Source organism: Marmota monax, unplaced genomic scaffold (assembly GCF_021218885.2).
Source record: "Marmota monax isolate L192 unplaced genomic scaffold, Marmota_monax_Labrador192_F-V1.1 WCK01_AAM20220418_F8-fsc00121, whole genome shotgun sequence".
NCBI lineage: Eukaryota > Metazoa > Chordata > Mammalia > Rodentia > Sciuridae > Marmota > Marmota monax.
This window is the reverse complement of record NW_026693351.1, coordinates 554,571-577,167: the sequence shown is the minus strand read 5'-3', so window position 1 is coordinate 577,167 and position 22,597 is coordinate 554,571. Positions and strand designations below refer to the sequence as shown.

The following is a 22,597-nucleotide window of genomic DNA, read 5'->3' as shown; positions in this document are numbered from 1 at the left end:
TCTGTCCATACAGTGGGATATAATGTCATAGTAACAATGAATGAGGAGGTCCTGATTCAACATGGAAAGACCTTAACACCTAATAAGTGAAAATAAACAAGATGCAGAATAGTGTGTGTAAACACACTACAAAATTTTTTATATTTGCTATTATATACAAATATAAAAATATAAGAAACTTAGGGTAATAAGGAAATTAAGACAAGGGTTACATTGTTGTGGCCTGGGGAAAGAGGTAGAAAGTAAGCAAATGAAGGACGAAAACTGGGGAATCTTTTAACTGGGAATCTTTAGCCTTTTTATGTTTTCTGAGTTTTAAACTGTGAATATATTACCTTTTCAAAACTCCATATTTTATAAATCTCCCACTGTATGGATGAATTTGCAAATACATATTAATACATTTTGAGGCTATTTTAATTAGGTTCATAAAAGTCTAGAACTATAATCTTAATTATTTATTAAAAGTTTTATTGGTACATTGTAATCCTCTTTAATAATGCTTTTTTTCCTTTTTGGTCTACTAATAATTCCTCAATAGCTTTCTTCTATATATTTCCCAGTCCATCTATAGTCTTTTAATTTGGATTTATCCCCTTACATATCATATAGCTAGATCTTTAACAACAACAAAGAGTCTAATCATCTTCTTCATTTAAATGAAGAGTCTGGTTCACTGGAGTTGACTTTTGCCAGTTTATATGTATGTTTTCTATTTGTCTTGATTCATTTTCCTTTGTTTCATTCTTTTGGTCTAGCTTAAAAAAGATGTCGTATACTTTACTTTCTTTAAAGTAGTACTCTTACAGTTGAAATAATATTATTTAAAATGCAGCTTCTGTTAATCATAATTTTGAGGGAATGGAGTAGTTTAAAGGGCTTGCTTCTTTTCAAAAATCAAATCTTTTAAAGGCAGATTCGAATGCAGTTGTAAGAAATGAAAGAGAGTTTCTATGTGATTGTTCCCTGTTTCTCTCAATGGTAACATGTTACAAAACTATAATAAAATAAAAAAACAGGATGTGGACATGGATAAAATTCATTGATCTGATTCCAATTTCCCCAATTTTATATATATTTCTTTAATTCTTCTGATTGCTTCCAATATCTTCTTTTTTTGTCTCTGGTGCTCTTTAATTTCACTCTGGTATGTTTGTGAATTTTTTATTCTGCTTGGGATTTCGTGAATCTCTTGAATCTATGCTTAATAACTCTCACCAATTCTGTAAAATTCCCAACTGTTCTCTGTGTGAACACTGTCTCATTCTCAATTAGACATGTTAAATTTCTTCATGTAAATTAAACTCTGCCATATTTTCCAACCTGTCTTATAAACTGGACAATTTCTACCAAATTCATGAATTCTGTTTTCAGCTTCCATGATTCTGTTCAATAGAACTGCTCAGTTTTTAATTTTAAACACTGGCTATAGTTTCATTTCTAGAAGTTCATTTGTTCTTTTTCAAAACTTGTTTGGTGATTCCTTACAGTCTTTTTACTCCATTTCTAAAAATTTTTTTATTGTTTGAAATACTAATACAAAAATGATCACTTTTTCAGGGGGGGACTTTATGAGAATTCTTTAAGATATAATTTGAAGCTGAATTCCATCAGAGAGGATCTATGCTTACTTCTGCTAGTGTTCATGTGGACACAAGTAATTCACAGCCAGTTTAAAATGATTTACCCATTTGGCCTTTTTAGACCACAAAGGCAGTATAAATTCTGATCAGAAACTTGCAAGAAGGCTGCCTCATGGCTGCAAATTCTTAGTGGACCATTAGTACTTCCCCCACCAACCAATACAAAGCTAATATGGGCAAATTTCCCATTGTCCTCTGTCCTCTTTGGCTTAGAAAAGTTAATATCTTGTTCACTGATGATAATATAGTCTCTGATGGGCCTGTATTTACCTCTGTCTACATGTTGTATAGTTATCACAGCAAATGCCCAAGGGCCCCAGGGATCAGACGATAATTTAGAGTGGAAGCCAGCTTTGGCCATCACTTCTAGGGCTCCTGGGTTTGGAGCAGGGTGGCTTCACAACTTTTATTCCAAATCAGTGATGCCCAATTGGGAGGATCATTCGCCTACTAAATTCTCTTATTAAACTTGCTAGGAAATACGAGTTTCTTTTTTTCTTTTAAACACTTTAAATACAGTTATTTCATATTCCATCTAACAGATCCTTAAATTTTAGGAGTTCATACTTTTCTTACTCTTTTTCTTTGTTCTCACATGTGATGAATATAATTTTGGATTATGAGCTGATGTTTGGCTAATTTTAATGTGTGGAAATCCTGAGGAGTCAGATATGAGAGTGGCTTCCTCTATGGAGGCTCAGCATTTGCTCCTGTCAGGTGCTTCTGGGGTCTACAGATGTTGATCACTTTCAATTGATTCATCAGTCCAGGGCTTCCCAGACACCACAGGTAATGGAGAGGGGGAGCAAAAACAACTTAGTTGTTAAGTATACAGCTCAGTTATAAATTATTATGGAAGGTTGTTTTCTCCTGCATCTAGGACAATGTCAAGACAGACATCATGGCACTATATAGACAGTTATCTTTTTTCCCACTAGTGCACCTTTCATGGCTATATGGTCCCTCAACAATTCTGGCTTCATGTCACCTTGGGTGAGGTAAGGTCTTGTCTCCTGTCTGCCTCAGTGATTCACATTACTAAGTATGTCTTCAGAGCAGCCTTAAATTAGTTGAAGCTCATCACACCGCTTTGTGGCCCTCTTGCTTGTGAACCTTTCTTAATTGTTTTGGGAATACAGCTGTGCAGTTTAAAGGACCTCTGCTGTGTTGTACTTTAAAGAAAGAGGTGTTTTTTTTGCTTGATTTCCACTCTGTTGGGCTGGCAATATTACTATAAGGGCCTGAAAATGTTTTAAGAAATGATTTACAATGCTCTGGGGTTCTAGGAAGAACAAAGTCTACTAAATAACTGCAAAAACCAGTAAGAATATACTTCAGCTCTATAATATGATCTATTAAGTGACACAGACAGAAGAAAGAAGACAGATGTGAAAGAAGAAATAACAGCATAGTAAGAGCAATAAAAGAGATAAATAACTACAAAACAACAAAGAAAAATTCTAGAGGGAGGAACAAGAGATGCACCAACAAACCAGCATGACCAGAGAAAAGCAGACAAATGACCAGAAAAACAAAAGAACTGCAGGAGAGCAAAGCCTTCAACATCCCTGGAATAAACAAGTGTTTCTATCTTGCAGCTTTTTAATACTGATACTAAGGATTCCATTCAATCCCACTGTCATTCTTCTAGAAAAGATTCCAAAATGGGAACTGAAACCTGGGTACTAGGTTTAACTTGTAGGCATAGATTATCATCAGGTTAACCTTAGGCAACTGGAAAACCACTAGATGGCTTCATATCAGTGGGTTTTTTGTCCGGTTTCAAAAATTTCAGGGCTGGGGTTGTGGTTCAGCGGTAGAGCACTTGCCTAGCACATGTGAGGCCCTGAACTCGATCCTCAGCACCACATAAAAATAAACAAATAAAATAAACGTATTGTGTCCAACTACAACTTAAAAATAAATATTTAAAAAATTTTTTTCAGCAAATTCCCAATTTATGATTTATAAAAATTAAAAGGTTTTCTTAAGTAAATCTCTTATTCTAATTACATTAGGACACCTTGGCATACGTATGTCGGTTTTATACCTCATTGCCTGGGGACACAATTAAACCAACCTCAACTCAAATGTAGCATTTTAATAGAACCAAAATGTGAAAACTTGATCAATTATACATTTTTAAAAAAATTTTCTTCCTTTTTTTTTTTTTTAACACAATACCTTTATTTTTATGTGGTGCTGAGGATCGAACCCGGGCCCCTCCCGTGCTAGGCAAGCACTTTACCACTGAGCCACAATCCCAGCCCATCAATTATACATTTTACCACCTGTACTAACTACTAACCTCAAAGAAAACTTTAATACTTTCTTAAAAAAATATTTGTTTTTTAGTTATAGATGGACACAATATCTTTAATTTGTTTTTATGTGGTGCTGAGGATTGAACCCAGCACCTCACACATGCTAGATGAGCGCTCTTCCTCTTGAGCCACCACCGCAGCCTTTATTTAATACTTTTAAGAAGAAAAATGTAAAACAATCTTACCACTCTTTTACTTCTAAATTTAGACATATGCATTTTTTCCATTGTCTAAAAAGGCCAATTACTTAAACTTCAGAGTTCTTGGATAAACAGACAGCAATACCAAATGTTAGTAAAACTGAACTAAAATGTAAGGTTTGTTTCCTGAAGAGCAGATGAGTTATATATATTTTTATATAAATTAACTTTCACTTAAACTCAATTATTAAGTTAAGCTTTGACATTGCATTTTTTTGCCATATCTATTCATACATTTTCTCATGAGCAACATAATAGACAATACAAATGCTTTCTTCATCCCAGTTTTCAAAACTAATGAACATACTGAAAGATAACCTAGAAATAAACTGTCCCAAAATTTATTTTTTGTAAAGAAATAAAAATTCTTCTTAATAAATTGTAACTATTAGAAGGTTCCTTGTTGTGTATAATAAATAACTCCTAAAAATATTTTCTTTTCTAGCTGGGTGTGATGGCACACATCTATAATTATAGATTCGTGGGAGGCTGAGGCAGGAGGTTTGTTAATTGAAGGCCAGCTTGAGCAACTTAGCAAGACTCTGCCTCAATATTAAATATATAGGCACACGTGTTTTTTTCCCCCTCAGTCACTATATTGAAATTGCCAAAATACAAATGTATTGCCTGAACTTTTATTTATTTTTTACTTTCTTTTTTTGCCCACACTATTAATTTAGAGCATCCAACTACTACTGATTCAAAATCCTCTGATTCACACTGCTGAAAGATCATCTCTTCTTGCCTCTGGGGTGAAAAATAAAATAGGCCCAGGGCTGGAGGTCCTGCAAAGTGTTGGAGCACTTGCATTAGCATGTGCAAGGTTCAATTCCAGCACCAAAAAGAAAAAAGCCCAGAAGGATTCTGAAAATGCTCATAAGGCCCCAGGTAACTACCACTGTGTTTTTTTTCCTAACTACTGGTGGATGGCTTTTCTAATCATCACCAGCTAAGTTTACACAAAAGGAACAGTAATACCCCTGTAAGCATCAAGGTAACAGGTTGGCCAGGGACACCTGTCTTGTCCCACTCTCATCATGCAGGACTTAGACTGCCCTGCAGTGCTCCAGGTGTTGGACACTCCCTGCACTCCCTTCCATAAGGCTCTCTAGTGTCTGATTCTGCACTCTCTAAAAAATTAAAAGCCCTTAGGTCATTCCATTATTTCTCCTCCTAGAGGCAGGACCAGAGAGAGAGTGTGTCTTTTGCACAACAATTATTTAGAGGGCAATTGTGACCTTACTTAGGAATGTTAAATTGATGAGAAGAAAAAAAATATTTAAAAAATCCCAAGGGCTAGGTTGGATAACAGGCTGATTACAATTCTGTGCAAAGACATCAAACATCCAGATATTCTGGGAAAAAAATATATAATGTCTTTCCTTTCCTTTCCATTATATTATTCTACTTCTCCTCCATCTTCCAGCTAGGTAGGATGAGGAAGCACTCAGGATTGTTTCTTTGGGTTTTGGACCCCCCCCCCCCCCAATGCATGATTGTTTCCTTGGGAAGGAGAAATAAAAAGTTACTCATATCAGTTGAGCCAATGAAGAAAATAACCACTCAGCTTTACAACCACACCCAGCCTCAGCCTTTTGCTATGACAAATGAGGTCCTCATTTGGTCAGAGGTTTCAATGCCAAAGGAAACGTTTCCTTTCTCAAACTTGTCCAACACCAAGAGTCAACAGTGAGGCTTGCTGGAAGTTCAGATTCTCTCACTCCTTCCAAACTTAATCAGCATCCTGAGAAGCAAATACCCAAGACTGTTTTTTTTTTGCAAGCACCAGGTAATCTTTATATTTGAGATACATTATCTTGAGACTGTGTTCAGCTTTAAAAAAAAAAAAAAAAAAACTCCTACTTTTTCCCCTTAGGAACTATAGATTTATTTTTATTCCTTTTTTAATATTTATTTTTTTAGTTGTAGTTGGACACAATACGTTTATTTATTTATTTTTTTAATGTGGTGCTGAGGATCGAACCTAGGGCCTCACATGTGCTAGGTGAGCACTCTTATCACTGAGCCACAATCCCAGTGGAACTATAGATTTAAAAACTAGAATTTCACACATCAAACTAAAACTCAGTTCACTTTGTGTGCTAGCTCTTTATAGCATCTTAATAATTCATGAAAATGAACTAACTAGTTCCAGTTGTTGTCATTATCCTAGAGGCTGGCAGGTCTGAGCCACTCTTCCACTTTATTTATTTATTAAGCTGGTGTCTCACTATGTTGCCCAGATTGATCTTGAACTCTTGGGTTCAAACGATCCTCCTGCTTCAGCCTCTGAAGTAGCTGGGACTAGACATGTGCCACCATATCTGGCAGAGTCACAATCTTAAGCAGAGAAGGCACCTCTAAATTTCAGTTTTTTGAAGTAGTATATGCTTTCCATCCGGAAACTCTGGAAAATGATGCTCTTGTCTCACACTGCTAATCAGATCGGTACAAGCTGGAATGGCTATATCCAAAGTTCAACAGACAATGCAAAAAATCAGAAAGAGCTTCTTGGCAGTGACTGAAAAGAAAATCCAGTGGCTTTTGACATGCCCACTGCTTTTACCATGCCACATCCTTGAAGTGTACCGTAGAAAACAGCACGGAAGGCAATTAGTTCATGGTCCACGAGCAGATGGATGACAGTAAATGAATGAATGGGCCATGAGTCAATACAATAATACACCAAAAATGGCATCATGTAATTCAGCAATATCTTTAGGAGGGGAAGAGTATTTTGTAAAATTTCTTTATACCATCTGGTAGATTTTTTTTTTTTTTACCAGCCTTTAACCAAATATTTGACATGAAAATTTATATTCAAAAAAGGAAAGGCAAATCCTGAGAGGCCCACATTCTAGAAGCACAAACGGAAAGAAAAGGAAACAAAAGCTAGGGTGGTACATTAGGAATAAAAAACCCTGAGACAGGCAGCCCACAAGGACAGCAGCACACCACAGGACGTCACTGCTCCTCCCCAGAGTGCGGACTCAGCGTTAAAAACCACGTACAGCAAACTTCAGTGCCAAATTCACATGAACAAAGACTGAACAAGAAAGGAGGAGGAGAACTAGGTAGAAAGAGGGCAAATCCCAGGGGAGACAGAATGAAGAAGGGGGTAGGGGGAGACAGCGTGCAACAGCTCATGCAGGGACCTCGGTGAGGACAAGTGGGCACCGGGCAACACTCGGTGAGAACAGAGGGCCAGAGAAAGTGAGACACACCTCAATCACAGAAACAAACCGCTTACCCTCCGCTTTAGTGGTAGTACCATCTTTATGCAAATTAAAAAACAAGGGAAGGGATAACAGGGAACAGTTAGTAACATTCAAAAAATTAAACAAGCAGAATGTTATTAGCTACTAAAAAAAGCAAAAGTACAAGTTAAAACAAAATCAAAAGGGAAACAAGTTCAACAGCAAAGCAGAGTCTAAAGCAAGTAAGTGCACCTATGACAGAAACTAGCTGAGCATGGTGTAGTGGCTTTGCCTTTGGAAAACAGCACACAAAGGGGCGACCGAGGGTCGTGCCACAGTTGGAAGAGTGACTGGTTGTCTTTTTTTGTTTGAGTCAATCCTCATTGTCTTAAGAGTTCCTCTTCCTTGAAGAAAGTACCAGCAGAAGGGGTGGCGGGAGCAGAACAGACTAAAAGGACTAAAGAGCCACCCACAGGGCCGAGGCAGTAGGAAGCGACAAGAAGCCGAGAAGCCGGCTCTAGCAACGCCTAGCCCAACTACACGCCCAGCAGCAGCAGCTGAGAGCTCAGTACCTGCATCCAGGCCTATGTACTCCAAGTCTTCCCTCAGGGGTCTGGACTCTAGAAGTTCGGAAAAGGATCATCAGCTTTAGTGCTACACTTGTGCAGAGACATCGTGGGTCAGCTATGCAGTAACTGTAACAGATTCTCCGTAGGACTGTGTTTTACTCAGTTTTCCATGTGTTTTGGTTTTGTTTCGGGACATAAATAAGGAAAGCAGAGGGAGGATTCTCAGGAAACCAAGAGAGTCTGAGTCCAGCAGTCTTGTCTGCAGTCAGCACTGAGTGCAGGGCTTGTCCCCAGTGGTTCTGAAGGTCAGTTCTCTGTCAAAGGTCTGGGGGCTTTTCACTAGCACTGGGGGAAGCCTGCCCAGTCCACATCCAAACACCCAAATAGGCACAAAAAAACAAGACTATGAAGGATGCTAAAGGCTGGTTTTACTTATGTTTTCCCAGCAATGAAACAAATGCTAATTATAAATAGATCAAATGAATTTAAATATTAATAGGTCAATACCTGAAAGACTGAACTAAAAGTGTAACTAATTCACCATAGGAGGAAAGAACTGTGACTTCACCCTTCCTCAACGATGACACATCAACAGAACATTGTAACATTTCCACATAAAAATAGTTAAAGTGGTGAAAAAGAGTTCTTACTGGGAATATATGTGTGTATGAGGTGCTTCCATAGGAAAAAAACAAGACTGACTGACATGTGCTCTAGGATATATATCTTTCAACTTAATGACATTCCTGTCACAATCCCACTTTCACCTATCTTATAGGATGACAGTTTGCAAAGAAACTTCATACAATTTTCATAGATCCCTATTGTATATCTGAGTCAGGAGACCAGTATTAAGAGCAATTAATGGTTAGGGAGATAGACTTGAAGATTCATGGGCTTGCTCAAGGTCTCAGGGCTAACAAACAGCAGCCCCAGGGACCTTCTCTAGGTGTGTGTCCTCTCACCGTGCTTCTCACTCATGTTTCAGAACTTTAGTTTTAGAACTGACTTTGGAATTCATTAGTGGGCTACATATGTAACTCCATTTCAGTATTTCAAGTTTAAATTTTATTAATTTCCTTAACATTCAAAGTGGAACCATTTCAGTTCAGGGCTCAGATTTTGGGTGGAATGACTTGGCTTTTACAAAAATACAATAAACCATCAGTCTTAAACCAAGTGAGTGTTAAGGGTTTGCTGAAAAAAAAAAAAAAAAAAAAAAACATGAGTGACCCACCACCATGTCAGGTATTGAAAATGTGTTAAAATAATTTTAAAGAATTTTTAAAAACCTTTCGGGCAATCATTGGAGTACAGGTGTGCTCCTCCCAGGTGACGTGAGAAAGGATGATACTTATTGATGCAGACATGACTATGCTGGTTAACAAGGATGTCACATTCTTTGAGTCTGCCTGTCACTCCCCGACTCTGAGGGATGCCTAGCTATAGAAACAGTGTCTGATAAGTCTCTGCCTCCAACAGTGCCAGGAGGGGGAAAAGTCAGCTTTGGCAATATGAGCGTGGCTGAGCACTGGCTGGGCTGGCCGTGGAGAATGAGGGAGTGAGCTGAGGGAAGCCTGTATGCGCTCAGGGCCAGCATGGCCTGCAAGGACTATATCCTTCACCACTAAAGGGGATGATGCTCCAGAGAAAGGAAAAACTCGACAAAGGGTGGCTGGGGACCAGTACCAGGTGTAATTACTGTCTCTTAAATATCAATCCTGCAACAGGGGGGTCTTCCTTCCATTATGGTGTCTTGCAATTTGCTAAGAGGTGAGGATCATCTTGGACACCAGAACAGGATGTGAAGAGTAGGTAGGGGGATCTGGTTACCTAAAGATGCATAGGACCCTGGAGGCAAAGCCGCTGCAGAACTGAAGGGCGTCGTGCCTGAAGACGAGGAGACTTTAGATTTGGCACTGGCAGCTGCGTTCACATCGATGTCACTTCGAGATCGCTGGAGGGATCCAGTTGTTGATACAGATTTGGTGCTAACTGTAGAAGCTTTGGTAGTGAAGGAGAAAATGTCAGTAAGGATGACAGAGAATTTCAAATATATATTTCTTAAAAACCTGATGCTCTTTTGTTTTTCTTGAAAACAAATACGAATTTGTAATAAATGCTGGAGTCTATGGAACTGACCTGAAGTTTCCTTGCCCCGAAGATAAGGGTTCAGACAATGCCAAAGAAAACCAAAAGTGATCTCTACTGTCACCTATCTGTTATACCTGCTTTTTAGTAACTATAAATCCAAAGAAATGACCCATATTTCTGGTTACTATGAGAAGAAATGATACAATGAAAAACTGGTCCCATCTGGCCAGCCTCCTCATGTTGTGGCATGAAGGCACAGGACCTACAGAGGCTCTCCCCTTTCAGGAAATATCCTCCTCTCCGACCTCCAGCAGCTATTCCACTGCTGCCACACAGGGGGCTTGTCTTCCTTCCACTTTGGTGTCCTGCAATTTGCTAAGAGGTGAAGATCATCTTGTCACCAGTAGCTCTCACTCTCTTATCACGTGAGCTGACAGAAGAGCAGCACTATTTGTGGCAGCATTGAAATGCTGGAGGGAAGCAAGAAGAAATGGTCACAGCCTAATTTCTGCCTATTAAGCCATCCTCACAATGGGAGTGGATCTCTGCTGAGGATGGTCAGGGCAGAGGGCAGAGTGGCATTTGACTCAGACCCAAGAGCAGGCCACAACTTTCTGCACTGAAGCACTGTCTCTAGGATATGAGCACCCCCCAGTGGCTGGGAATTGACCTCCTGTGGCCTCCTGTGGACACTGTTCCTCTTACCTCTAGATGTGGTGCTGCCAGTTGGGCTTCTTTTGGCAGAGAGTGGCCGACTAAAAAGAAAAGCATACACATTTATTGTCAAGGGTGGACCTTATCTGCAGTCACACAAATATAAACGATAACACAAATAATGATAATAAAGAATTATTTCAGAGTTTTCAGAATTATTCAGGCAATTGAGACCATAATTTTATAAACTGCATTTCTTAAAATGAAAATCTTTAAGCACTATATTTTGGAATATCTTTCAAACATAGCAAAACTATAATTGAGATGGAAATTAGAAATAATGAACAAAGATGATGATATATTAAGTGCCATGTTTTAAATAATCAGCCTTCCCAAACTTGTCTCCAAGTTAACACTTTCAAGTTCTTGGAAGACTCTCTGAGTGGTTCACACTGCTCTATAATTCATATACCTTATTCTAAAACTGTATTCTAGAATGCCACATAAATTTAACTGAAAATCATTTATGATAGAAGCCAAGGCTTCCTGTTTCTTACCTATCTCCATGGCATCTAACCTAGAACCAGAATTCACCTGAAGTCAGAGGGAATTTTAACAGGCATACACATGAAAGAGCTGGAATTTATGTTTCCACGAGCAAACTTTTAAATGTAAGCAAAGCTAAGTTCCTTACTTGAGACTCTCCTGAGAGCTGGAAGATGAACGATCAGACTGGGGCAGAGACACTATGCTGTCCGAGTTCTTCAAATGGGACTGCAGGGCTTTCTGGTAGGAGGACTCCAGAGTATGGTATAAGTGCTCTGCTTCTCTGCTGAAGTGACCATGGAAGCCCCAGTAACATCTAGGGAAAGCACACAAATTCCTGGTCTGGTTTGTGAATCCTAACAGGTCTTCCTTCTACAAGATATTCTTGAGGACTCAACCTGCCTGCTAATAGGAATGCAGGGTATAAGGAAAAGGGGACAAGCCAAGGAGGCCTTGCAGGAACCCTGGCCTCCCAGCTTAGGAGCCTTTCGGCACTGGTAAGTTACTTAAGCTCTTTGAACCTCAGTCTCATTTATAAGATGAGAATTAAAGGATCTAACTTCCAAGACTGGGAGCCTTGGGGAAGACAGAGCTAAATTACAACCATACGCAGAACACAGGACAGACTCCTTAATGGGAGCATTTATAAATACAATTTAACACTCCTTGATTTGAGATATTTTCAACTGCCTTAGGTAACAAGAACAAAAGAAAAATGTTAAAGGGTACTTTACTTAAAATCTGTATTATGATTAAAGGACTATGTAAAAACTGGGAGTGGGAGAATATGAGGATAAGATATATAGCATTATCAGATAGATCATTAAACAAATTATGTCACTTGTTTTGGCAGGAATCATTCACTTCAGAGTTATAATAAACTCAGAAATAAGGAAACATAATTTAACTGTGAGGGCAGTCAAATGTAGTAAGAAACTGGAGCAGAAAGTATTCTTGTAGCTAAGGAAAACTATAATGTTCCAGGCAAGTGAGATGAGACACAACCTGTGTCAATTAGAACAGATGGTCAACTATGGAAGTATGGAAAAATAATCACAGGTGCAAAACCAACCGTAATCACCTGTGCACTGCCCAAGAGTGTCTCCCCTTCCCAGCCCCAACCCCTATCTGAGTGCTGGGGATGAATCCCAGAGCCTTAACATGCCAGACAATCCCTCTGCTGCTGAACTACAGCCCCAGCCCCAAGTGAATTAAGTCTGAACAACAAACTTCTGGTATTTACAGTCACATGGCAAAACTGCTTCCAGGGAGGCTCAAGATTCAGGGGGCTATGGCCAAATGAGTGGAACATACTCAGTCCTAATGTCACAACCACCTCCAACAAAGATGCGATCATAAGGAAAAAGTCCTGTGGTTGTGATTTTTCATAAATCAATAAAGCATGTTGGCTCATGACATACTTTTAACTGAAATGAGCAAATTCTGTTGTCTACCTCAGTCCGGTTTATACTAAAAAATTACTCAGCCAAACTACTAAAAAAAAAAAAAAAAAAAAACAAGAGAAATATTCTGAAATGGCCTTTGCGCGGGCATGTTTAAACATTATGACTAAGGAAGTACATTCAAGTATATTCATGGGTTTATTCAGCAAGGAAATGCATACAACATACGTGAAATGTAAAAGTAGATAATTTTTTTTTAAAGTGGCATACAATAAAAACTTACTTCCTGGCTTCTATTCTTGCTTCAGAATCAGCATCATGGATTCCCTTCTTTATTGTTTCAGCTAATACTGATATGTGTCTAGATATTTAGAAAAGAAAGTAATAACAATCATAAACACATGACTTTATGTAGATGAAGACAGGTGTGTGAAACTTCAAAATAGGAACACAGTGTCACTGTGCCAATGTCAGTCAACTAACCTGCTGCCCAGAAGATCAAACACTCTTCCAGGGTCTTAATTTTTAATTATGGCCCAATACCCCATCCCCAACTCCACCCCACCCTCCCCTGGGGACTGGAATTACCCTGCTTTCTTCTGTGAGTTTTTAGAACACAGCTGGCTTTTTTCACTTAGCTCAATCTTATGAATTCAAACAACAAAATTCTGCCCTTCCATGGTCATAGCTAGTTTCAAAACAAATTATGAGATGGATCATAACAATCCTAGCAGTGAAATAAGGAGGCTCTCTATACCACTTTTCTATAATGAAACAATGTTCTCTTTTCAGGTTCCATTGCTATTTAATATGGTTAGGTTATCTATTGTTGTCTTTGTTTTCTAGTACTGGGAATGAACCCAGGGGTACTATACCACTGAGCTACAACCTTAATATTATTTATTTATTTATTTTTATGTTTTTGAGAAAGGGTCTCATTAAAATAGCCCAGGCTGGCCTCCTGCCTCCAACTCCCAAGTTGCTGGAATTACAGATAAGTACCACCGTGCCTGGCTTTTTTAGTTTTCTAAGAGATGAGTCTCGGTAAGTTGCCGAGGCTAGGTTCAAACTTGAGATCCTTTTTCTTCAGCCTTCTGAGTAGCTGGGATTATAGGCATGCACCACTTTGCCTAGTTTAACAATAATGTTTTTTTTTAATTCTCTTTTTTAATATATACATATATATTTTTAGTTGTAGTTGGACACAATACCTTTATTTCACTTATTTATTTTTATGTGGTGCTGAGGATCGAACCCAGAGTCTCCCAAATGCGAGGCGAGTGTTCTACCGCTGAGCCACAACCCCTGCCCAAGAATAATTTTTAAAAATCTCTTTAGTTGTGTTTTACTCTAGTTGTAAAGAAATCATCAACATATTACTAAATATTTAACCAAGTTTTAAGACAAGGGAAATGACTGGTGTGAAGAGTCTCAACAATATCGCACAACAAAGACTAGTGGCTAATTTGATCAGCACTTCAAAGTCCTTGCCTCATTCTTTTGAAAAATATTTAGCAGTCAGTCACCTGCTAAGTCAGGTTCTAAGTGCTAAGAGGAAAATGAACACACCCACATTTTATCCTGCCCTCCTGCCCCACAGTGAATCCCTCATTTCACTTTCCATCTCTGAATTATATAAAACCATCACCCACTAAAGAAGATACAGTGCCCATGAGATTAAAGAGCAAGGGAATATTTTTATTGTATGACTATCCTCTGCATTACAAGGGTTTTCAGATGAAATTTCACCTCTGGAAAGTTTGACTTTGTTTCACCTCTGACCAGGTGAATCAATATGGAATGGGACTCGTATTACTTAAAATTCCACTGTTAATCAAATATTTACTATGCTGCAAGTTCTTCTGAAACCATATGACACACCATTAAAAACACGGGGCACAATCTCATTTACTATCTCCAAATATAAGACACCCAATGAGAGGCACCCAAACTTGACAGGAATGAAGGAATCACAAAATTAATAGAGACATACTTTTTCAAGAATTATGCCACAATCTTGCTTTTTAAAATTATGGTGATATAACACCATTGTATATCAACCTGAGTAAAGAGAACTGCTGTCAAATAGAAAAGAAAACTTTCAAATTAGTGATATTTCTCTTAGTACCTAAAAGGTACACCCTGCCTAGAGACAGCATTAAATCTCTACCTCCCTGGAACTGACAGGTTTGTTGCTGCGCAGCAGCCTCAGCAAAGCATTGTGGTGGCTTGGTAGTTCTAGTCATCACTAGTGCTCATTTGCCCCCATCTCTGGGCACGTGAATATTTCAATCAATGACATTTCCCAAAAGGTTCTCCAAATACGTGTTTCACATATCTGTGGTAACAACCATAGTAATTCAAGTGAATCCTTCAATTCCTTCATTCCTTAGAGAAGGTGGCTTGGACCACTTTATATGGCATTCAATTTCAAGATTCAATCCAAAGGGAAGAACATTTGCAAAGCAGGCAGATGCTCACCTTTCCAGTGAATGTGTCTGCCATTCTTGTAGAAGCAAATCTAAAAATTCAAAACAGCGCCTGAAAAGTGTTAAGAATTATAGAACTTAGTTAAATGTGTGTCAGTGAAAAGCAAACAGCGTTTTTCTTTAAATGGCCCAATAGTACTTTTTTTCTTTTTCTTTTTTGGTACCAGGGACTGAACCTAGGGGTACACTGACTTACATCCTCAGCACCCCACCCTACTTTTTTAATTTTGAGAAAGGGTCTCCCTAGGTTTCTCAGCCTGGCCTTCAACTCACAATCTCCTGCCCTAGCCTTCTGAGTTACTGGGATTACCCAATATTACTTTCCACAGTAAGATCCTTCTAATATTTACAATTAGAAAAAGTAGAACATAAAGAAGAATCGGGACTAAACACCAAAGCATATGAATGTGAAGAAGCACTGATGGTGTCCACAGGAAGACGGGGACAGGACACAGACTTTCCCTCCAATGAGAAGGCTAAGCTTTATGGCAACATTAGCAAAAGGGTCTAGCATGATTACTTGTTTTCATACTGCCCTAAATAATATATAAATACAGAATGTGCACATTTACAAAAGGTAAACACATGTTACACAGCCGGGGGACTGGCCTTCCCATTAATTTTACAGACTGCCTTGGGAAAAAACAAAGGAGAAAATACTCTGAAAAACTAAGTTCCCTCCAAGATTTCCTGTTGGGGTCCTAGGTAGTACTTGAAATAATTGGGATATTTATACTGATATAATTGGGATACTATACTGATATTTATACTGCCTTTCTCAGGGAATGGGTGAGGGGAGACCAAGGACACAGAGGAACTATCTCAGAAAAAGGTGTACAGGGGTCCTCTCCCTGCCCCTCTCTACTACTGTCCCCCCCCCCCCCCGCCGCCAAACACACTCAGACACACACACACAAATTAGAGGCTGTCCAAACTCACTTTCCAATATGTTCCTATCTTGATCCTTCAACCAAAGCAGTTGTTGCAATGATCTTAAATGCTATTAAACGTTTCAAACATAAGATTTAACCATGGAAGGAGATTTGAGAGTTGGTTTTCGTTTTTAAATAATTTAAAATTAACAAAGAACACTAAAAATTTACCTTCTAACTGCAACAGACTTAGAGGTACAGTTGCTTGTTATAACAGGTATTAGTCGAGGGATGTGTGTGTGCTGTGGAGAAAAATGAAAATCAGGTTAAAAAAAAATGAGGTAAAATTGTAAATACAAAAACAGAACAGAAGACAATTAAGAGAACCCTGTCCTTCCCAACCCATTTATAGCACAAATATATTCGGATTAACATGTCATCAAATTTAAAAAGAAAATTAAAATTTCACTGGCATGTCAAAGGCCATCACAAAATTGACAGAGCCAAGAGCTAACAATGTAATAATATATAAATCAGTCTAAAATCAAAACAATCATTGGCATGAGGTCTAAGTAATCTAAACAGCAGAGATCTGAGTAGGTTTAAAAGGAGTCTTTACAGCTCAGGCTAAGGCAAGAGGATTGCAAGTTTAAAGCCAGCCTCAGCAATTTAGTGAGGCCCTAAGCAACTCAGTGAGACCCTGTCTCAAAATGAAATACAAAACAGGACTAGGGAAGTGGCTCAGTGGCTGAGCACCCCTGGGTTCAATCCCCTGTACCAAGAAAAAAAAAAAAAAAAAAAGGATTCTTCATGTCAATATATTCTGAAACATTGTTTCAGGCTCTCCCCCCCATCCCCCACTGGGGATTGAACCAGGGCATCTCACATGTTAGGCAAGCACCCTACCACTGAGCCACAACTCGCATTCCTAGCCCTTTTAAAATTTTATTTGAACATGGGATCTTGCAGATTTACTAAGGCTAACCTCCAACTTGCAATCCTCCTGCCTCAGCCTTCCAAGTAGCTGGGATTACAGGTGTGCACCATCACACCCTGCTTATTCTGACATGGTTTCAAGAAAATGTACAATAATGACTTTGGGTTTAATATTTGAAGTAGGCAGCACAAACAAGAACAGTAAGAACTAAAACTAATGCATAGTAACCCACAGTAGTCAAGAACATTCTGAATAGGGTTTATTCAGCATCATGAAGCCCTAAGGTTTCAAGAGTTGCCTCTTGGGAGAAACTGAAACTTGAAAATGGGAAGTAGGTAATATCTAGCAATTAGAGAAATGCAAATCAAAACTACTGTAAGATTTCATCTCACTCCAGTCAGAATGGCAATTATCAAGAATACAAGCAACAATAAATGTTGGCAAAGATGTGGGAGAAAATGTACAATCCTATGTTGCTACTGGGCCTGCAAACTGGTGCAACTCTTATGGAAAGTAGTATAGAAATTCCTCAGAAAACCTGGAATGGAACCACCATTTGATAAGCTATCCCACTCCTCAGTTTATACCTAAAGGAAGTAAAATAAGCACACTACAGTGACACAGCCACATCAATGTTTATAGCAGCTCAATTCACAATTTCAAACTATGGAAACAACCTAGAAGCCCTTCAACGAATAAATGGATAAAGAAAATGTGGCATACACACAACACACAAACACACACACACACACACACACACATGAAATATTAATCAGTCTTAAAAATGAATGAAATATGGATGGAGCTGGAGAGTATCATGCTAAGCCAAATAAGCCAATCCCAAAAAACCAAAGGCCAAATGTTTTCTCTAATATGTGGATGCTAATTCACAATAAGGGCGGGGGGGGACACTAGGGGAAAATAGTGTACTTTGGATTAGGCAGAGGGGAGAGAAGGGAGGGGAGGGAGCATGGGAGTAGAAAGGGTAGTAGAATGAACTGGACGTTATTACCCTATGTGCATATATGATTACATGACCGGTGTGATTCTACATCATGTACAATCAGAAGAATGAGAAGTTATATTTCATTTATATATGATATGTCAAAATGCATTCTATTGTCATGTATAACTAATTAGAACAAATTAAAAAGTACAAAAAAATATATATAATCACTCCAATGAGAAATCTCTATTATTTCTTAAAATTATCAATATTTACCAATTGCATATTTTACATCTAGCCTTACGATATACTTACCCGAATGATTAATCTAACAGCTACAACACCAGAAGTGGCCATAATTTTGGCACTGTTTGGAATCAAATTAAATATAGTTGGCATAATGGCTTCAGCTCCATGGTCAAATTTATTTCCTAGAACCGATGACAGATGCCTACAGCAAGATATGAACACCATATTGTAGTTATACTTCTTATCAACAGCGAAGACATAAACTTCTTGATACTTAAGGGCCTTCATTTAAAGTTACTATGGATAAAGTACTTTTAACAATAAAAGTACAATACGCTAAAAAATAATTCTAAAATGTACATGTAGAGAACTTGACAAATAGCCTTTAACCCAAGAGTTTTTCTTAATCATTTTCAACCAAGTCTTAAAATAGCAAAAAAGAAATTGATCATATGCCAATAAAGCAAACATGAAAAACTCCCTTGCCCCTTTTATATTTAACCTAAAACATTCATGCTTCAATATCTGCCTGCCTCCCTCAAATTTAAACAACTATAAATAACTATTTAAACAACTCTTGGCTATGGCTTTGATAATCTGACAGTTTCTTAACACAGTTTGGCATAGGATAAGATGTTACTGCAGCACCTGCCTTAACTTTAACTTTGTAGCTATAATACTCTTTTACAAACAAACTTTCTGACAAATACTCTATATCCTGTCAGCAAAATCAATCAATCAATCAATCAATGAGACATCTGAGAAACAGAATTCCGTAAAATTTCATTTTTTCTACATTAATATTATATTATTAATATAAATAACGGCTTCAAGTTTAAGATAGAGGCTTCAGAGATAGGTCACTGAGTAAAGTTTAAAATTGGTCACTCTTTACATCACTGGGCAGAAAATACTGCAAAGCTTAGCAAAAGTGTTAATTGGTAAGGGTCTTGGAGATAAGTCAGAGGTTATGTTAAAGTGACCCAGATGACATGGGCAAGGAACCATCTCTGAAGCTCTATAATGAACCTATTTTATGGTGTGTGAGAACAGGGAGCATTGCGGTCCTTACCCCAACGTGATACAAGCCTCCCGCACTACCTGAGACCGCAGATCCTTAGCAGAGAGTTTAAAGGCTCCGTCCAAAAGACGCAGATGTTGAAAGAAGTTATCATACTCAGCAGCACCAGCCAAAAGTAAAGATCTAATCTTTTTTAGCTAAGAGACAAAAAAAAGGACCATACAAAATCTGTGTAAGACATATTTAACACAGAATACACAAGACAGAAGCCTTCATTAAAGTTCAACTGATACAGAAATAATTTTTACAAGAGAATTCAACAAGTTAAATATTGCCTCATACATTGAACAAATCTACATATCACAAGATCAAATTTTTTTTTTTAATATTTATTTTTTAGTTTTCGGCAGACACAACATCTTTGTTTGTATGTGGTGCTGAGGATCGAACCCGGGCCGCACACATACCAGGCGAGCGCACTACCGCTTGAGCCACATCCCCAGCCCCAGATCAAATATTTTTTAAATGCAGTATATACCAAATATATTCTAATTAATATCTTTAATTTCTACAAAGTGGGCTTTCTTCTTTGGTATTGGGAATTGAACCCAGGGTGCTTTACCACTGAGCTACATTTCCAATTCTTTTTATTTACTTCTTAAAATTTTGAGACAGGGTCTCACTCAGTTGCCCAGGCTGGCCTCAAACTTGCAACAATCTTCTTGCCTCAGGCTCCTGAGTTGCTAGCATTATATATAGCATTGTATCTATCTATCATCTATCTATCTATCTAGATTTTGTGACCATCTACAAATTGTGTTTTGGGAAATATCTTGGTATATTTATAGATTCTATGATACTAATGATAACTAAGATTAATTTTGGCTTATAAAAGTCCCTCCTAAATTTACTATCTCCTACATCCCACTCCAACTGTCATTTATTTATGAATCAAAGAGAAGCATGCGGGCTGGGGGTACAGCTTAATGGTAGAGCGGTTGCCTAGCACATGCAAGGCCCTGGGATCCATTCCCAGTACAGGGGTGGGAGCAGGGGACATAAAAGAAAACGAGAGAAACATTCCTACAGCATTTTTATATTGTCCCCCAATGCATCTTCATTAACTGGCTGGTCTGAATGTGAAACAGAATACAACAGCAATTTTACCACCTCTTGCCTTGCCAACCATGCAGTGTAAAAACAGTTTTATGCAGAGACGGCATGCCCTCACTTAAATGTTGAGCCACATACTTTTCATGAATCCACCTTTTAAAACAGAGGAGGTATAACTTTCTAGCATGTGATAGGAAGAAAGAAAAAAATACTGAGGGCCATATACTGAAAGTTTTCACTAAAAAGCCAGTTTACTGGCCAACAAGCAGAGAATTAAATGTTGACTAAGGCAGAGGTGGAGGCAGTTTGCAGACATTCCACAGGCAGGTCTGCGGTAAGAGAACAGCAAATGCATGATGGTGTAAGCTGGTGTGTTTTAAAAATAAAAGCCTAAGTGAGAAACTCTATTAAAAAGTTCAAGTGAAAATATGGCATCTATATTTAAAATACCTACTATTTAAAATTCACCTAAGCTATCCTCCAAACTCATATCAAATATTTAAGATATTGAAAGGAATCTAAAGAAAAGGTAACCACATGAAGTCAATGGCTTACAGCATTTACTCTCTGCTCCCAATCATGTTTGTCATCAGATAATATTTCCCTAATTTTGTTTATGGATTCTTCAAGATCGCGGCTGGAATAAATCTGCAAGTAAAATTAATTCATAATTAATATAATTTACAGAAGAAAGATTATTTCTTAATTATGTGAAGTCACAGGCATGTAGCAAGTAGAGTAAAAAGAAATTATTTCATTTATATTAAGTACCAATGAGACAGTATCTATGCAGGATTGTCCGAATGAGGTTTTTTTTTTTTTTTTCCATTGTGAATGTGCACTGACTGGATCTGCTGCCATGTGTCAATAACCTTGACTGAAACACTCCCTTACTCTAAATGTAACAGAAGATCTCATGTACAAAAGAGAAAGAAGCCTACAAGAGAAACAGTGATGCACGAGTCAATTATTACTCATGTTATTGCTTTAAACATCACATTACACCTGTAATTTTAAACACTTTCATATCTACTTCCTCATTTATCCCCAGTCTTACTATAAGACAGGTAGGGTACCATCAACCAAAAATGCTGAGAGGGTCAAGTACTGCAGGATGAACCTGAGCTCGCTACTTGCTGTAAGCAGAGGTGGATCATCAGGTGGCAGGGAAAGCTGTTAGACAGTAAGTATTACAGGAATCCAGAGCACACTTAAAGTAGACTGAGAAAGCATTATCAGCCCTCCAGTCAATGATGGTAGGTACTGAAGCACAAAGAAGTTTAAAAAATGTTTGACTGTAACCCAAATTTTACAAATAATCTTTAATACATCTGTTAGGTAGTTAAGTGAAGCATCAAAGACAGTACAAATTAGGCTTTTATTTAACCATTCAATAGCTTTTCAGATACTAAATTCCTCAAATTTATATTTTTTTCTAAAACAGATCCCCAAATAAACATGCTTGTTTATTTATTTAATTTTTTTTAACCTCACCAACAAACAAAACACTAGAAGAACTAACTTCTTTCCTATTTTTAGTAAAAGATCATTTGGGGCCTTGACTTGCTACATTTCAGTCATTTAAAAGGCTCCAACATTTTCTAATCTGCACCTCAGATCCCAGAGCTAAAACAAACAAACCCAGTAAAGAATTCAGCATCTGGCAGTGCTATGGTCTGGATTAGTATTGCTGATAGGCTCCATGTCTTAAAGGCCTGGTCCCCAGAGGTGTGCCACTGGGAGGTCCTGGAACTTTGGGAGGTGGGGCCTAGGGGAGGGCCTTGGCTCTCTGGGTGGGGACCACCCTCCGAAGGCAATTATAAGAGGTAACTATGATAGAAGCCTGGATCTGGCCCCACCCAATCCTCTCTGTTCCTGGGTTGACATGTAATCACTTGCCTGCTCTCACTGTCTCTGGCCATCAACCATAAAGTAATGCAGTCATGGTGTGGCCCTCTCTGAGCCTGTGCTACACTACACTCTTTGGACTTTGAGCCTCTAAGATAGTGAGCTAAATAAACCTTTTCTCTTTGTATAAAGAGAAAGTTGCCACAGGAATTTGTTGTAGTAACATAAAGCTGACTAATACAGGCATACTTTAAAGGTGAGATCTGAAGAACATTTCTACCCTGTTTTTAATCCTATCAAGTATCTTTACTCACCTGCACTACAGGTACATCATCAAATGCTTTAATAAAATCCTCTTCATCAACAGCACCGGCACCTTCCTTTGCAGCTGTAAAAAAAAAAAAAAAGTAATTTTAAAAACAGAAATAATGTACAACAAACAATGTGTAAAATATACACTGGAGGAAGACTGAAAAATAAACAACTAAAATT

The 22,597-nt window shown here is 38.1% G+C and overlaps 1 protein-coding gene across 21 annotated transcripts in view; it reads right to left on the bottom strand.

The window, feature by feature from the left end:
- Clasp1 (cytoplasmic linker associated protein 1) overlaps positions 1-22,597 on the bottom strand; it is a 271,318-nt gene that overhangs the window by 96,137 nt on the left and 152,584 nt on the right. For 8 of the 21 annotated variants that reach the window (XM_058583249.1, XM_058583251.1, XM_058583250.1 and 5 more), the window contains exons 10-19: positions 22,420-22,493; positions 20,813-20,905; positions 19,196-19,341; positions 18,190-18,325; positions 16,223-16,293; positions 15,112-15,171; positions 12,914-12,991; positions 11,376-11,543; positions 10,733-10,782; positions 9,767-9,937 (exon numbers count right to left, since the gene is read on the bottom strand). In XM_058583249.1, the coding sequence (XP_058439232.1) occupies positions 9,767-9,937; positions 10,733-10,782; positions 11,376-11,543; positions 12,914-12,991; positions 15,112-15,171; positions 16,223-16,293; positions 18,190-18,325; positions 19,196-19,341; positions 20,813-20,905; positions 22,420-22,493 (1,047 nt within the window). Of the gene's footprint in view, positions 1-7,417; positions 7,442-7,936; positions 7,985-9,766; positions 9,938-10,732; positions 10,783-11,375; positions 11,544-12,913; positions 12,992-15,111; positions 15,172-16,222; positions 16,294-18,189; positions 18,326-19,195; positions 19,342-20,812; positions 20,906-22,419; positions 22,494-22,597 lie in introns of all 21 variants that reach the window. The other 13 variants (XM_058583242.1, XM_058583244.1, XM_058583243.1 and 10 more) reach the window with 2 other exon arrangements.